This window comes from Stenella coeruleoalba, assembly GCF_951394435.1.
Source record: "Stenella coeruleoalba genome assembly, chromosome: 2".
Taxonomy (NCBI): Eukaryota; Metazoa; Chordata; class Mammalia; order Artiodactyla; family Delphinidae; genus Stenella; species Stenella coeruleoalba.
In genome coordinates this window covers 66,333,008-66,350,523 of record NC_137147.1, presented here as the reverse complement: position 1 = coordinate 66,350,523, position 17,516 = coordinate 66,333,008, and the positions used below count along the sequence as shown (strand labels likewise).

Genomic DNA, 17,516 nt, shown 5'->3' with positions numbered 1-17,516 from the left:
AAAAACAAACAAATAAATAAATAAATTTAATAAAAAATAAAGATAATCAACTGATTCAAAGACAATTTAATCTCTAAGTACATAAATAAAATATGAAAAACCTATTTCTAATTTAGGACAACGTCATGTTAACTACAAGAGTTTCTTTTAAACTGTTTAAACACGAAGATAACCACGATAACAAAATGCTTTAAAATATTCACTTGTTGTTGAATACAGGTACTTTGATTAAGATATTTCTTCTCTAGAAATGCAAATCTATGGCCCAAAGAAGAAAGGTCTGCCATTTTAAACAAGTATCATACCTAGGATAACAGGAAATTAGAAACTTAACTTTCCTATCTATGTTTCTCTGTGGTGCTCTAAGAGCACCCATTGGAGACTGCTGATAGTTGCTGAATCTGGGATGCTGCCAGACAACTTCCTTTAAAATTCTCCAAACCACTGCCTACTATTTTTATTCAGTTAGAATCCAAACAGAATGTTTTGCTTTCACCAGGTCTCAACTTTTTTATTAAAACAAACAAAATCTCTCCTCCCTTGAATATTCATTCTATATATTATTTTCATCCAGGTGGGATAAAAAGAAATTTGACACGTTTTAAAGTTTATTAAACTTTAAACAACAGAAATAAGAAACTATTTCCTTGAGACTATAATTAGGCAATAAATCTGGGAGAAATAAAAAAAAAGAAAACCAAAAAAACCCCCCACGTTCTTTAGGAGAGTAATAAAATCAATTTTTTAAAAGGAAAGCTTCTAAGAAGTATACTTTTCTTTTTCACTTCTTATCTGAGACCTATCAAAAAGAGGTTAGTGGAGTCATTTAAAAACATGCTTAATTTAAATCTTTTGCCCACAAGGCTACCCCTGTTCCATCTACTGTAGTTACTGCTGTATTAATCCAAATTATTTTAATCTAACTGTATGCACTAGATAATAGTACAGTTACAGACTAGTACAAATCTCAACCTCTCCATCAATTCTTCTTTGAAAATTCCAGTTCACTGTGATTCTCCTCTCATCTTTTAGTGCTATAGCATTCAGTTATAACTTAGTCATATATTGTCTTAAAATACAACCCAAACTTTATAGTTATAGTATACACAGTGAACTATAGGCTACAAATTTCAAATCATCTCTTGAAATTAATCTCAAAATATACATGTAACGTATAATACTGAGTAAAAACTATCAATACTATCATTTTAAATGAAGATATGAAGCTATTAAAAATCAACATAAATGTTATTCATTTTTCTATCCACTGAAAGTAAACTATCCAAAAGCCTGTTTCAGAAATGTGTTGCCGACAAGACTCAAATATTTTTTGTGAGTCTTCATCAGAGACCAAGGTAACCTCCTTACCTAATTGGTATTCTCTGGAAGACAACAGATAAAATGATATAAAAGCTATGAGCTAGTCAAATGCGTGTTGCTTGTCTAGCATGAAAGAGACAGAGAATGAATGGGAATGAATGAGGATAGTTAATAATTTACAAACTGTTAACCAGCACAGCCCATGGGAGAGATTCACTTCCCACATAGTGTCTCAGATAGAAATTTCCTGGATACTAGCTATCAGAAGTGTTTTTTGATTCCCAAGAAAGTTATTATCCTGTTATTGAGAAACTCATTCTCAATGAGAAATCATTAGAAGCTTTTTTTTTTCTTAATTTTATTTATTTTTGGCTGTGTTGGGTCTTCATTGCTGCACGCGGGCTTTCTCTAGTTGTGGCAAGCAGGGGCTACTCTTCATTGTGGTGAGTGGGCTTCTCATTGCGGTGGCTTCTCTTGCTGCAGAGCACGGGCTCTCGGTGTGCAGGCTTCAGTAGTTGCAGCACGCAGGTTCAGTAGTTGTGGTGCACGGGCTTAGCTGCTCTGTGGCATGTGGGATCTTCCCGGACCAGGGATTGAACCCGTGTCCCCTGCATTGGCAGGCGGATTCTTAACCACTGAGCCACCATGGAAGTCCCAGAAGACTTTGATTTTTAAAAACCAAAGTTCATTTTGAGTGAAGTGAATCCACCAAATTGAAGACTAATCTGTTTTAATCTAATTTTTGAAATCTACTAAAATGAAGACTAATCCCTGGATCTATGATGGCTTGATAAGGCCTCCAAGGTAAGAAAGCCTATGAGACCTTGTGTAAGCAGAAAACCAGTGTTTTACTTGTAACAATAGCTCATAAATCACTGTTCTTGTGACACTGAGTTTTTCATTTGTATTTTCAGCTAGATGAGAAGCTAATGTGGGAAAAGCATTGCATCCACAATAGTGCCTAGCAGTTTTCGGTTTAATCTCATCATTGACTTAATTACTTCTTATTAAATATTAGCCAGGTGAATGAACAAGAGCCTTTAATCTTACCTTCACCTGTCATCTATAAGGAATCTTTGATATTAATGAGAACTTCTGACAACATCATTCTTACCCACGGGTTCTCTATTATGCATTCATTGAACCAATTACCAATCCTGAAATGTTATTTCAGGATAAGTGAACTACCGAAGATGGTTTACCTTTGAGCTTCTCCCACATGAGCACATACAACTCCAAAGAGCTTGACTGCAGAGCTAATAACTGATAGTGTTGGAGGTAAGGGCTTAGGCACCGAATCTCCCTCTACATCTTTCTCGTAAATAGAATAAGGGTCATATTCGAGACTTCCACAAGCAATACCATTACCAAGCAGGAGCTAAAAGAAAAAAAAAATTACATATAAGGTTTTAAAACCACTGTTCAGGACTTCCCTGGAGGTCCAGTGGTTGGGACTCTATACTCCCACTGCAGGGGGCATGGGTTTGATCCCTGGTCGGGGAACTAGGATCCCACATGCCAGAAGGTATGCCCCAAAATAAAAATAAAACCACTGTTTACAGATTGAATCAACCCAGTTATTGAAAAATGACCATACCTGTTCTTCAATAAATCTATGGTCAGTATCTTGTAGCAAAGGACTTAATATTAGAAGATCATCCTGATGACAGAGGCGTGGAAGTAAAAATGTGGATGCTGCCACCTGTATATCAGGGGCAGTCAAGTCAGCAGCCAGCTCTCTGAGGACAGCACAAAGGTATCCTGTTGAATCAGAGAAAAGGGGCAATTAGCAATTTAGTAATAGCAGTTAACTGGTCCAAGAATGGGGTTAAAAAAGCCCAGGCTGAACTTTAATCTACATATCAGCTAACTTTAATCTATCACAGCCAAAGCTAATATATCTCCTCCTTGAGGATGTCCTACCGATGAATGGCTCAACTATGTGTTGCTGGTCACAAGGATAAGAACAGACATCTCAAAGTATATGTGTATGTATACTTTGTGATACTGAATAAATACTACACCCATTTTATTTAAATGACATAAAGCATAAAAACAGAATGAAAAAAGAGGAAAAGATACAAAGGCAGAAAAAGAAGGCATAATAGTATGACACCCTAACACCCCACCACCCCAGCGTATGACTGTCACTCATCCTAATCAGCTGGATTAACCTCATTCACCTATACTCCCAATCTACTGTCTCACCACTCCCCATATTATTTTGAAGCAATCCCTGGAAAGCATATCATTTCATCTATAAATATTTCATCGTGTATCACTAGACTTGAGGACATTTTAAACAATCTCATTATCACAATTTCGTGCTTTAAAAATCACTAAACAGGGACTTCCCTAGGGGTCCAGTGCTTAAGACTCCGCACTCCCAATGCAGGGGGCCTGGGTTCGATCCCTGGTCAGGAAACTAGATCCCACATCCCACAACTAAGAGCCCACATGCTGCGACAAAGATCCCACATGCTGCAATGAAGACCCTGTGCAGCCAAATAAATACAGTGAATAAATAAATAAAAATCACTAAACATCAAATACACATTCAGTGCTCAAATTGTCAACTGCTTCATTAATGCCTGTTTTTGTTTGCTTTTTATGTTTGAATCCAGACCTAAGTGAAGTATACATGTTGTAGCTACCTGATATATCTTAAGTCTCTTTCAATCTCAAGTTCTCCCCTCAACTTTTGTTGCCCGTAATTTATTTGAAGAAATAAGATTATTTGTTCTATAGAAGTTTTTATAGATTACAGTCCCCAAGGTAATTTAATTTGTTCCTTTAATGTCTGCATTTTTTTGTAAACTGGAACCTGGATCTAGGGAGGATTCATCTTTTTTTTTTGGTTTGTTTGTATTTTGGGTGCCAACCTAGTTCATAGGCAGCATTGAGATTTTCCTTGAGACATGAGACAACGTATGGCTGTCTCTTTTATATATGCGGTTGGAAAAACTGGTCCAATTATCACACTGACCTAAGTTACCATTTCAAAGATATTTATCCTACTTTCTGATGGATTCGCAATAGAAAATTTTATCCACCTAGAGCATAACTGACTTTTGCTAGCTTGTAACTTAAGTATTTTAGGAAAGTGTAAAAATCATCTTGGAGAAACATTCACTTTTGGTTTTAAGCAACACCGTCAGAACGAAATGAAGACTTGACTGAGTCTACTTATTAGAAGTGACAGGATGAGTTAGGAAGGGCTCACCTCCCATTATTTTCTGTATTATTAGTAGTGGTAAGAGTAGTAACAACAAATATTTATTGAGGATGTAATATGTGTCAGTAAATGTCCTAAAAGCTTTACATATAGTTTTCATAACCACCTCAAGAGGTCCAGTTAGTACTGTTATTTTATTAGGTAAGGAAACAGGAACAGAGAGTCTGTTAATTGCCCAAAGTCACACAGCAGTTACATGGCAGAGTTTGACTGAAACACAGGCAGTCCAGGCTTCAGAACGTAAGCTTTTAACTATCATGCTCATTCATACATTCAAACTGTTTAATATAATATACAAAGATGTTATTATATATAATCCTCCCTTCAAGAAGATAGAAGAGTTTCCCTGGTGGCGCAGTGGTTAAGAATCCACCTGCCAATGCAGGGGACATGGGTTTGATCCCTGGCCCGGAAAGATCCCACATGCCACGGAGCAACTAAGCCCATGCGCCACAACTACTGAGCCTGCACTCTAGAGCCCACGTGCCACAACTACTGAAGCCTGTGCTTAGTAGTTCAGGCCTAGAGCCTGTGCTCTGCAACAAGAGAAGCCACCAAAATGAGAAGCCTGAGCACCACAACAAAGAGTAGCCCCTGCTCACCGCAACTAGAGAAAGCCCGCGCACAGCAACGAAGACCCAACGCAGCCAAAAATAAAAACAAACAAATAAATAACTTCATATATATAAAAAAAGAAGATATAAGATACTGGACACACACATGTTAACTATAAAATGAAGGTAGGAAGTACTAAGTTTCATAGAGGATGAAAAGAGAACTGCTGAGGTTAGAGAAAGGAGAGGTTACACAGGATTTGGGGACAGCAGACAGGGATAATAAAAACTTAATGAAGCAGACGAGAGTTGCTTGAAGGAATGTCTGTTAGTTTAATTACCAGTATACGATACTCAGAAAAATAATTCTGTTGGTAGTACAATACGCAAGGTATGTTTGGTACTACAGCTAAATGTGACAACAGTGGTAAATCTCCATTTCTCATTTAAAGTGACTGACTGCTGGCCTAACTCTCCCTGAACAAAGTACTCAAAGATGATTCAATTTTAAAATGCAAATATGCCTTTGTTGTAGAAATACATCACTTTCTGATGCTAATGAGGAGCAATTTTCAGTGTAGAGAAAATTAAAATACTTGAAAGGAGATCCATAACAAAACTAAGATAGGAAATAAAAATTAAGAACCCAATTTTCTTTTTTTTTGAGGTACGCGGGCCTCTCACTGTTGTGGCCTCTCCCGTTGTGGAGCAACAGGCTCCGGACGCGCAGGCTCAGCAGCCATGGCTCACGGGCCCAGCCGCTCCACGGCATGTGGGATCTTCCCAGACCGGGGCACGAACCCGTGTCCCCTGCATCGGCAGGCGGACTCTCAACCACTGCGCCACCAGGGAAGCCCTAGATTTTCTTTTTTCAACAAGTTAGTTCATAGTAATTCCTGACTTCATTTCCCAGTGAACACTCTGGAACTGATTTTAAATCTATACACTAGTATATTAATTATTCCTTTAAGACTTCTGATTGCATTCCCAAACTCCAATTCTGAGAAAATAGTACAAGACTTTGTTTTTCTCTTTAAGTCCTTCAAGGGCAGACTTATATTATCATTTATCAGAAGATACACTGTGGATTTTAAGTTGATATCCTAATATTCCTATATGTTTAATGAAGACTTCAAAAAATCAATTTTTTCATCTGTAGTTTGAGACAGACCTACCACTAAGCTTTGTCTATTTATTCTCTACTAGGTTACTTATAAATGGATTGGCAGCACAGCATGAAACAGATCTATGTTATCTTGATTCTACTATTTACTGGATACATAAACTTGAGTTGGTTTTTGTAACCGCTTTGTGCCTTTATCTGTCAAATGAGGAAAATGTAACTAGCTCACTGTATTATCCTAAGATAAATGGGGTAATATAAACAATTTCTAGTACACCACCTGGCATACAGAAATGACTCTTGATACAGTTTCTGAGAAAGGGCAATGTACAATGTATCCACTTTTTTTCCAGAGAAGTAAATACAAAATTCTTATTTTATATCAAACATTTTGCTAGGTACATTTGTGAACCAGGAAGAGAGGTGGTAGGAATAATATCACTCACATAATGATAAAGGCCAAGACAGAAGTTATAAGTTAGTATCAATATTTTGAACTACTGTGGTATATATTATATTGCATTTATTTGCAGAATAAAGATATAAAACAATAAAAGCAGTATTTTTACAAGAAATAGATTTGAAGAAACATTGACTTAATATGGTTGGTTGAAAATGATAAAAATTTAAAAAAAATAGATGCTCCCATTAGAGACAACTTTCAGCTTTCACCTCTTAAAACAAGCATCTTAAGTTATTCAGTAGTAGTAGCAATGTATTTTCTTAAAACTGTATTTTAAATTTACAAGAAAAGTTTTAGAACTAATTGTAAAATAGGGGCAAGTTTATTTTACCAAATGCAGTATTCTAGTATTCCAAAGCCATCCTGGGCTTCATAAAAGCAAAACCTACATTATAAACTTAATAAAATCAATTATACCTTGGTATACTGTTCAAAATTAAACTTCTATCTGGGCAGAGTTAAGAATGGAATAGTGGAAGGAAACGTATACAACAGATAACCACTCTAGAAGGAAACTAGGAGTGGCCAAATTTCTAATAGATTTGAATTATATATTCTGCAGAAAACCCTGGAGTAGAATCAAGCCCAATCTTTGTGACTCATTCTCTCCCACACAGTGAAACTAGGGACTTTTTCTCAGAAGAGAGAACACTGCAAGAAATGAAGAAGTAGTTTTTTTTTTTATGTATTTTATTTACTATAAAATCGTGAACACATGGGTTAAGACTGAACTCCCTAAACCTCCGAGAAACAAAGCACTAAATAACTGCCATATAATTCATTTGTTCAGGTATTACTTTCCAGGCACTGTGTTAGCCACAAACAGTAAAACATTTTGGTGTAAGGCACATACCTTCATAGGTCTCAGGAGGTAATAAAATCAACAATTCATAAAGCCTCTGTCTATAAACTACTGATGGTGTTTTCAAAGGACTTCCGTATGTTTTTAGTATTGAAGAAAGCCTTAAAGTAAAAGAAAAAACACATCTTAAGTGTGTACGTTATACAACAACGTATAAATATTCAACATGTTGACATATAAAGTAGCTATATATAATCAGTGAACATTAGCGCTGCTTCTATTATTTTTTATAATGTGTGACTTTAAGTTAAAAGAGGAATTATAAGCATCACAGATGAAAACTATTTTGCTATCTTTTCTACACACTTCATAAAACTATATATTCAGCTAAGATTTCTAAGGCTGTATCTTATCTAGAAGCTGCAACTCTTACTAAACTCCAAAATTTACAACACTGCATTTTTGAAAAATAAAATCTATTACATAAAAAAGGAACAGGCCAAAGAAACAAACAAATTGAAGACACAAATACCTAGAGAAAAATCCAAGTGTCTGTTAGAAACTTGATCTGGAATGTGATCACCAAATAAAAATGAATCCACAAAATCATAAAACAAATTCTCTTTTAATAAAGCACAAGCTAAGCCAATGTTTCCCTAAAAGTTCCAGTCATGAAATCTCTTAACACTTCCTGTCTTCACTCTCTTCTTTCATGTTCATGTACTTTTTTTAAATCTTCTATTCATTCTCACTACTGATATTAAGACATCATTTTACTGATATTCATTCAACTAACAAATATTTATTAAAGGATTACTACTCTTTGCCAAGGTACCATGTTATCAACTGGTGTACAGTTTTCATCCCCTGTAGCAATACACAAATTCAATGGAATTACTTTTGCTGTGCCACTGGAATAAATCCACTATGCTGTCATGGAATGAGGTTTCCAGGTACTCTAAGAAATTCTGGCAATGTTTATTCATTTGTATTTTCTAGAAAAATACCGCTTGCTTTTACTCGTTTCTAGATGAAAAGAAGAGTTATCTTTGACTTGTCATTTTATTAAAAAAGAAAAAGTTGGTTCCATTTTTTATCTTTCAGGTTAGTAAACAACATTTATAAAACCTGGGTAGAAGGTTTTTAGTTATGAAAGTTAAGAATAAATCCACTGTAATTTTGTACTTCTCTAAAACAAGATTGGAAGAATTACAGCTGACATATGAAAACTATTTAAATCATATTGACAAGACATTAAGAAATTACAAATTATATCCTTAAAAATCCTGCAACATTCATTTAGTTTAAATACAACAGAATTTAGTTCAGAGGGTTGTTCACATGCATGCGCGTGTTTAAAGAAAATAAGATGTATACAACAAAATTAGAACTTAGGAAAGCATTCCTAGGGGTTTCTGCTTCTATAAGTAGGGCAGATTAGAGTCTCTGAAGGGCCTTCCTCTATAAATACACTTAGATCCTGGATAAAAGATAATTAGCATTGCTAGACTTGAAGAAAGGGACTTTCCCAAGGCTTAACTCCCACCCTACCAAACAAACATAAAATGCATGAAACAAAACATGAGCTAAAATCAGAGTGGGAACACCAATACCAATACCAACAAAAGAACTTCAATTGAGCTTGTGACCCTGGCAAGGTAGTGTTGATAAATGGGATCTCCTGAAGGTAGTTTAAATGGTCCCAGGTCCTGGCAGAGGCAAAGGCCTATTGAATTAAACCCAGCTGAAGAGAAAATTAGTGAACTGGAAGAGACAGCAGAATAAATCACCCAGAAAACAGCAGAAAGAAAAGGAAAAAATATATATATTAGAAAAAGATTAAGAGACATGGAAGACAACACAAAGAGACTGAAAATTTGTTTAATGACAGCTCCGGAAGGAAAGTTTAACAAGAACGGAAAACAGGCAATATTTAAAGAGATAACAGCCACTTTTCCAGAACTCCTGAAAGACATGAATCCAACGAAATATACAGCAAATTGGATAAAGAAATTCACAAACTGCCAGTTTAAAGCAGAAATTGTGAGATTCAATTTTTAAGAACTCCAATTATATGCAGTTTATGATACACCTAAAAACACAGTGACATGGAAAAAGACATACCACACATATAATACTGTAAACATTAGAGTTTAATCAAAAAGTATTACTAAGGACGAAGAGAGTTATTGTATAATGATAAAAGATTCAACTCATCGGGAAGATATAATTACTTTCTCAAAATATGAAAAAAGAAACATAAAACTTCGGAGAAAAACTGATAAACCCAATATCACAGTGGAGTTTAACACATCACTCTCAATTATTGATAGGTTAAACAGAGAAAAGGTTAGTGAAAATAGACGGAACAATGTGACTAAAAGAACATTTGTATAGAGCAAGTCTCAACAAATTTAAAGGACAAGTAACATACAGATCATATTCACTAAGTACAATGCAATTACGTTAACAATCAGTAACAAAACTGCAAGCTAAAAACTGTTGCATACATTCAGAAACTTAAAAACATACTTCTGAACAACTTCAAAGAAATTATAATGAAATTTTAAAACACATAAAATGGAAAAAATAGAAATAATAATTTCAATACTTGTAGAATTCAGCAACTGGATCCTTACAGGGAAAATTATGGCCTTAGCTTATATTAAAAGAATTGAAAGAAATTCAGTGAGCTAAGCATTCAAATTAAGCTGTCAGAAGAAGAACAAGAATTTAAGAAAATGGGAATAATAACAAGCAATAATTAATGAAATAGAAAACAAGTTCAAGTTTCGTTCACAATGGCGGAGTAGAAGGACGTGCGCTCGCTCCCTCTTGTGAGAGCACCGGAATCACATCAGGACTCAGGGGGAAGGAGCAGTGACCCCATAGGAGACTGAACCAGACCTACCTGCTAGCGTTAGAGGGTCTCTGCAGAGGCAGGGGGTGGCTGTGGCTCACTGAGGGGACAAGGACACTGGCAGCAGAAGTTCTGGGAAGTACTCCTTGGCATGAGGCCTCCCAGAGTCCGCCATAAGCCCTAGCAAAGAGCATGTAGCCTCCAGTGCTCGGTCACCTCAGGCCAAACAACCAACAGGGAGGGAACGCAGTCCCACCCATCAGCAGACAAGCGGATTAAAGTTTTACTGAGCTCTACCCTCCACCAGTTCCTTCAATCAGGAAGCTTGCACAAGCCTCTTAGATAGGCTCATCCACCAGAGGGCAGAGAGCAGAAGGAAGAAGAACTACAATACTGCAGCCTGTGGGATGAAAACCACATTCACAGAAAGACAGACAAAATGAAAAGGCAGAGGACTATGTACCAGATGAAGGAACAAGATAAAACCCCAGAAATACAAATAAATGACGTGGAGATAGGCAACCTTCCAGAAAAAGAATTCAGAATAATGATAGTGAAGATGATCCAGGACCTCGGAAAAAGAACGGAGGCAAAGATCAAGAAGATGCAAGAAAGGTTTAACAAAGACCCAGAAGAATTAAAGAACAAACACCTAGAAGAATTAAAGAACAAACAAGCAAAGATAAACAATACAATAAATGAAATGAAAAATACATGAGAAGAAATCAATAGCAGAATAACTGAGGCAGAAGAAAGGATAAGTGACCTGGAAGACAGAATGGTGGAATTCACTGCCATGGAACAGAATAAAGAAAAAAGAATGACAAGAAATGAAGACAGGCTAAGAGACCTCTGAGACAAGATTAAAAACACCAACATTCACATTATAGGGGTCCAAGAAGAAGAAGACAGAGAGAAAGGACCCAAGAAAATATTTGAAGAGATTAAACTTCCCCAACATGGGAAAGGAAATAGCCACCCAAGGCCAGGAAGCACAGAGAGTCCCATACAGGACAAACCCAAGGAGAAACATGCCAAAACACATAGTAATCAAATTGACAAAAATTAAAGACAAAGAAAAATTACTGAAAGCAACAAGGGAAAAATGACAAATAACATACAAGGGAACTCCCATAAGGTTAACAGCTGATTTCTCAGCAGAAACTCTACAAGCCAGAAGGGAGTGGCACAGTATATTAAAAGTGATATAAGGGAAGAACCTACAACCAAGATTACTCTACCCGGCAAGGATCTCATTCAGATTAAACAGAGAAATCAAAAGGTTTACAGACAAGCAAAAGCTAAGAGAATTCAGCACCACCAAACCAGCTCTACAATAAATGCTAAAGGAACTTCTCTAAGTGGGAAACACAAGAGAAGAAAAGGACCTACAAAAACAAACCCAAAACAATTAAGAAAATGGTAATAGGAACATACATATCAATAATTACCTTAAATATGAATGGATTAAATGCCCCAACCAAAAGACATAGGGTTGCTGAATGGATACAAAAACAAGAGCCATATATATGCTGTATACAAGAGACCCACTTCACACCTAGGGACTCATACAGACTGAAAGTGAGAGGACTGAAAAAGATATTCCATGCAAATGCAAATCAAATGAAAGCTGGAGTAGCAATATTCATATCAGATAAAACAGACTTAAAAATAATGTTACAAGAGACAAGGAAGGACACTACATAATGATCAAGCAATCAATTTAAGAAGAAAACATAACAATTATAAATATATATGCACCCAGGGGCTTCCCTGGTGGTGCAGTGGTTAAGAATCTTCCTGCCAATGCAGGGGACATGGGTTTGAGCCCTGGTCTGGGAAGATCGCACATGCCACAGAGCAACTAAGCCAGTGTGCCACAACTACTGAGCCTGCGCTCTAGAGCCCGTGAGCCACAACTACGGAAGCCCACATGCTTAGAGTCCATGCTCCGCAACAAGAGAAGCCACTGTAATGAGTAGTCCGCACACCACAATGAAGAGTAGCCCCTGCTCGCCGCAACTAAAGCCTGTGCGCAGCTATAAAGACCCAATGCAGCCAAAAATAAAAGAAATTAATTAAAAATAAGTAAATAAATAAATATGCACCCAACACAGGAGCACATCACTACATAAGGCAAATGATAACAGCTATAAAACAGGAAATTAACAGTAACACAATAATAGTGGGGGATGTTAACACCTCACTTACACCAATAGACAGATCATCCAGACAAAAAATTAATAAGAAACACAACCTTTAAATGACACAACAGACCAGACATATTTAACTAACATTTATAGGACATTCCATCTGAAAATAGCAGATTACACTTTCTTCTCAAGTGCACATGGAACATTCTTCAGGACAGATCAAATGCTGGGTCACAAATCAAGCCTCAGTAAATTTAAGAAAACTGAAATCATATCAAGTATCCTTTCTAACCACAATGCTATGAGATTAGAAATAAATTACAGGGAAAAAAACCATAAAACACAAACACACGAAGGCTAAACAATATGTTACTAAATAACCAAGAGATCACTGATGAAATCAAAGAGGAAATCAAAAAACACCTAGAGACAAAAGACAACGAAAACATGATGATCCAAAACTTACGTGATACAGCAAAAGCAGTTCTAAGAGGGAATTTTATAGCAGTACAATCCTACCTTAAGCAACAAGATAAATCTCAAATAACAATCTAACCTTACACCTAAAGGAACTAGAGAAAGAACAAACAAAACCCTAAGTTAGTAGAAGGGAAGAAATCATAAAGATCAGAGCAGAAATAAATGAAATACAAAGAAAACAATAGCAAAGATCAATAAAACTAAATGTTGGTTTTTGAGAAGATAAACAAAATTGATAAACCTTTAGCCAGACTCATCAAGAAAAAGAAGACTCAAATCAACAGAATTAGAAACGAAAAAGGAGAAGTTACAATGAACACTGCAGAAATACAAAGCATCCTAAGAGACTACTACAAGCAACTCTTTGCCAATAAAATGGACAACCTGGAAGAAATGGATAAATTCACAGAAAGGTATAACCTTCCAAGACCGAACCAGGAAGAAATAGAAAATATGAACAGACCAATCACAAGGAATGAAGTTGAAACTGTGATTAAAAATCATCCAACAAACAAAAGTCCAGGACCAGATGGCTTCACAGGTGAATTCTATCAAACATTTAGAGAAAACCTCACACCCATCCTTCTCAAACTCTTCCAAAAAATTGTAGAGGAGGGAACACTCCTAAAGTCATTCTACGAGGCCACCATCACCCTGATGCCAAAACCAGACAGAGATACTACAAAAAAAGAAAATTACAGACCAATATCACTGATGAATATAGATGCAAAAATCCTCAATAAAATACTAGCAAACAGAATCCAACAACACATTAAAAGGATTATACACCATGACCAAGTGGGATTAATCCTGGGATGCAAGGATTCTTCAATATATGCAAATCAATCAATGTGATACACCATATTAACAAATTGAAGAATAAATACCATACGATCATCTCAATAGATGCAGAAAAAGCTTTTGACAAAATTCAACAGCCATTTATGGTAAAAAAAACTCTCCAGAAAGTGGGCAGAGGGAACCTACCTCAACACAATAATGGCCTTATATGACAAACCCAAAGCGAACATTGTTCTCAATAGTGAAAACATGAAAGCATTTCCTCTAAGATCAGGAACAAGACAAAGATGTTCACTCTCACCACTATTATTGAACATAGCCTTGGAAGTTTTAGCCATGGCAATCAGAGAAGAAAAAGAAATAAAAGGAATCCAAATTGGAAAAGAAGAAGTAAAACTGTCAGTGTTTGCAGATGACATGATACTATACATAGAAAATCCTAAAGATGCCACCAGAAAACTACTAGAGCTAGTCAATTAATTTGGTAACGTAACAGGATGCAAAACTGATGCACAGAAATCTCATGCATTCCTATACACTAATAACAGAAAATCAGAAAGAGAAATCAAGGAAATACTCCCATTCACAACTGCAACAAAAAGAATAAAATACCTAGGAATAAACCTACCTAAAGAGGCAGAAGACCTGTATGCGGAAAACTGTAAGACACTGATGAAAGAAATGAAAGAAGATGATACAAACAGATGGAGAGATATACCATGTTTGTGGACTGGAAGAATCAATACTGCGAAAATGACTATACTACCCAAAGCAATCTACAGATTCAATGCAATCTTTATCATATTACCAATGGCATTTTTTTACAGAACTAGAACATAAAATCTGTATGGAGACACAAAAGATCCCAAATAGCCAAAGCAAATTTGAGGGAAAAAAACAGAGCTGGAGGAATCAGACTCACTGACTTCAGACTATACTACAAAGCTACAGAAATCAAGACAATGTGGTGTTGGCACAAAAACAGAATTATAGATCACTGGAACAGGATAGAAAGCCCAGAGATAAACCCACGCACCTATGGTCAACTAATCTATGACAAAGGAGGCAAGGATATATAATGGAGAAAAGACAGTCTCTTCAATAAGTGGTGCTGGGAAAACTGGACAGCTACATGTAAAAGAATGAAATTAGAACACTCCCTAACACCACACACAAAAATAGACTCAAAATGGATTAAAGACCTAAATGTGAGACCGGACACTATAAAACTCTTAGAGGAAAACATAGGAAGATACTCTTTGACATAAATCACAGCAAGATCTTTTTTGACCCACCGTCTAGAATAATGGAAATAAAAACAAAAATAAACAAGTGGGACCTAATTAAATTTAAAAGCTTTTGCACAGCAAAGGAAACTATAAACAAGAGGAAAAGACAACCCTTAGAATGGGAGAAAATATTTGCAAACGAAACAATGGACAAAGGATTAACCTCCAAAATATATAAAAGCTCATGCAGCTCAATATGAAAAAAACAAACAACCCAATCAAAAAATGGGTAGAAAACCAAAGTGGACATTTCTCCAAAGAAGACATACAGATGGCCAAGAGGCACAAAACTAATTATTAGAGAAATGCAAATCAAAACCACAATGAGTTATCACCTCACACCAGTCAGAATGGCCATCATCAAAAAACCTACAAACAATAAATGCTGGAGACGGTGTGGAGAAAAGGGAACCCTCTTGTACCATTGGTGGGAATGTAAATTGATATAGCCACTATGGAGAACAGTATGGAGGTTCCTTAAAAAACTAAAAATAGAATTACCATATGACCCAGAAATCCTACTACTGGGCATATACCCAGAGAAAACCATAATTCAAAAAGACACATGCAGCCCAGTGTTCATTGCAGTACTATTTACAATAGCCAGGTCATGGAGCAACCTAAATGCCCATTGACAGATGAATGGATAAAGAAGATGTGGTATATATATACAGTGGAATATCAGCTATGAAAAGGAACGAAATTGGGTCATTTATAGAGACGTGGATGGACCTAGAGACTGTCATGGAGAGTGAAGCAAGTCAGAAAGAGAAAAACAAATATCATATATTAACGCATGTATGCGGAATTTAGAAAAATGGTACAGATGAACCGGTTTGCAAGGCAGAAATAGAGACACAGATGTAGAGAACAAATATATCAGCAAAAGGGTGGAAAGCCGGGGGTGGGGGGTGTTGGTGGGATGAATTGGGAGATTGGGATTGACATATATACAGTAATATATATAAAATGGATGACTAATAAAACCTGCTGTATAAAAAAATTAAATTAAATTAAAAAAAACAAGTTCAACATAAGCAAAGTTATTCTTTGTACAGGTTAATAAAACAGTTAAACCTCTCATGAGATGGATCAGGAAAAACAAAAGAGAAGGCACACTGAAAACTAATCAGGAATGGATGAAGGGACATTATAGATATAGCAGAGATTAAGACGATAAGAGAACATTAAGAAAAATTTCATGCCAAAAAATGTGAAGATGAAGATGCAATGGCAAAATTCCTGGAAAAAATCTAACAGACAAGCAAAGCAAACCCACAAACCAGACCTCAAATAGTTAAAGCAATTAAGGAAATGAAATATGTAGTTAAAAAAAAATTTCCCACAAAGAAAACAGCCGGTCCAGACTGTTTTACAGACAGGTGGTTTCATGTGACACATTATTCCAATCTCCTAAAAGCTCCTCCACAGAACTGGATGAAACATTCACCTACCTCACTCCATGAGGCTAGTATAACTGATGAAAATCTGAGGAGGGCATCCAAGAAAGAAAATTATAGGGCAGCCTCACTGATGAATGTATGTGGAGAAATCCAAACATAAGCAAACCAAATCCAGAAGTTTACAAAAAAAGATAATTAGTTCCAAGCTCAGTTTATCCCAAGAATGCAACCAAGTAAAAAATTAGTCAATAAAATTTTTTACATTAAAGTTTCAGATTAAACCACTTTATAAAACATCAAAACTCATTCACGATAAAAAACCAAACCAAACAAACAAAAAACCAAACCAAAACAAAATGTGGATAACTATGAAGAGGATACTTTCTTAATCTGATAAAGAGAATCTACTAAAAAGCCTGTATCAAGCGTCATTCTTATTCGTGAAACATGAGAAACATTCCCTTTAACAAGCCACTTCTCTTCAGTTTTAAGTGGTAGTCATCTTGTTAGCACGTTAAGAGGAGAGAGAGAATACAAATGAATATATGAGTAAATATCATAAAGGGAGAAATCCTAAAGAATCTACAAACAAATGCTTGATATAGGAAAATTTAGCAAGGTGGCTGGATATAAGATCAATTACATTTTTTAATACAATAGCAATAAAGACATTATACACAATACACACACTCCCACATACTTATTTAATAACTGCAAAGAAAAATATCAAGTATCTAGCTAGGAATAGATTTTTTAAAGACATTAAGACTTTTACATAGAAAAAATTTTATACTTTGTAAACAACCTCAACAACAGAAAAAATTTTATACTTTGTAAACAACCTCAACAACAAAATACCAATTATCTTCAAGTTTATCTATAGATTCAGTTTAACTCTAATTAAAACTTCAACAAGAGACAATCAATTGCCAAAAAGGGCCAAATTATGCCTAAAGATGAATAAGGCCTAAAACTTTATTCTAACAGACACTAAAATTTATTATAAAGACAATGTGGTATGGGCACAGAAATG

The 17,516-nt window shown here is 35.8% G+C and overlaps 1 protein-coding gene across 8 annotated transcripts in view; it reads right to left on the bottom strand.

Moving 5' to 3' along the window:
• Window positions 1–17,516, bottom strand: part of HEATR5A (HEAT repeat containing 5A) — a 113,620-nt gene that overhangs the window by 47,664 nt on the left and 48,440 nt on the right. For all 8 annotated transcript variants that reach the window (XM_079906475.1, XM_079906474.1, XM_079906476.1 and 5 more), the window contains 3 exons: window positions 7,549–7,658; window positions 2,918–3,081; window positions 2,523–2,698 (listed from right to left, as the gene is read on the bottom strand). In XM_079906475.1, coding sequence (XP_079762601.1) covers window positions 2,523–2,698; window positions 2,918–3,081; window positions 7,549–7,658 — 450 coding nt within the window. The remainder of the gene's footprint in view (window positions 1–2,522; window positions 2,699–2,917; window positions 3,082–7,548; window positions 7,659–17,516) is intronic.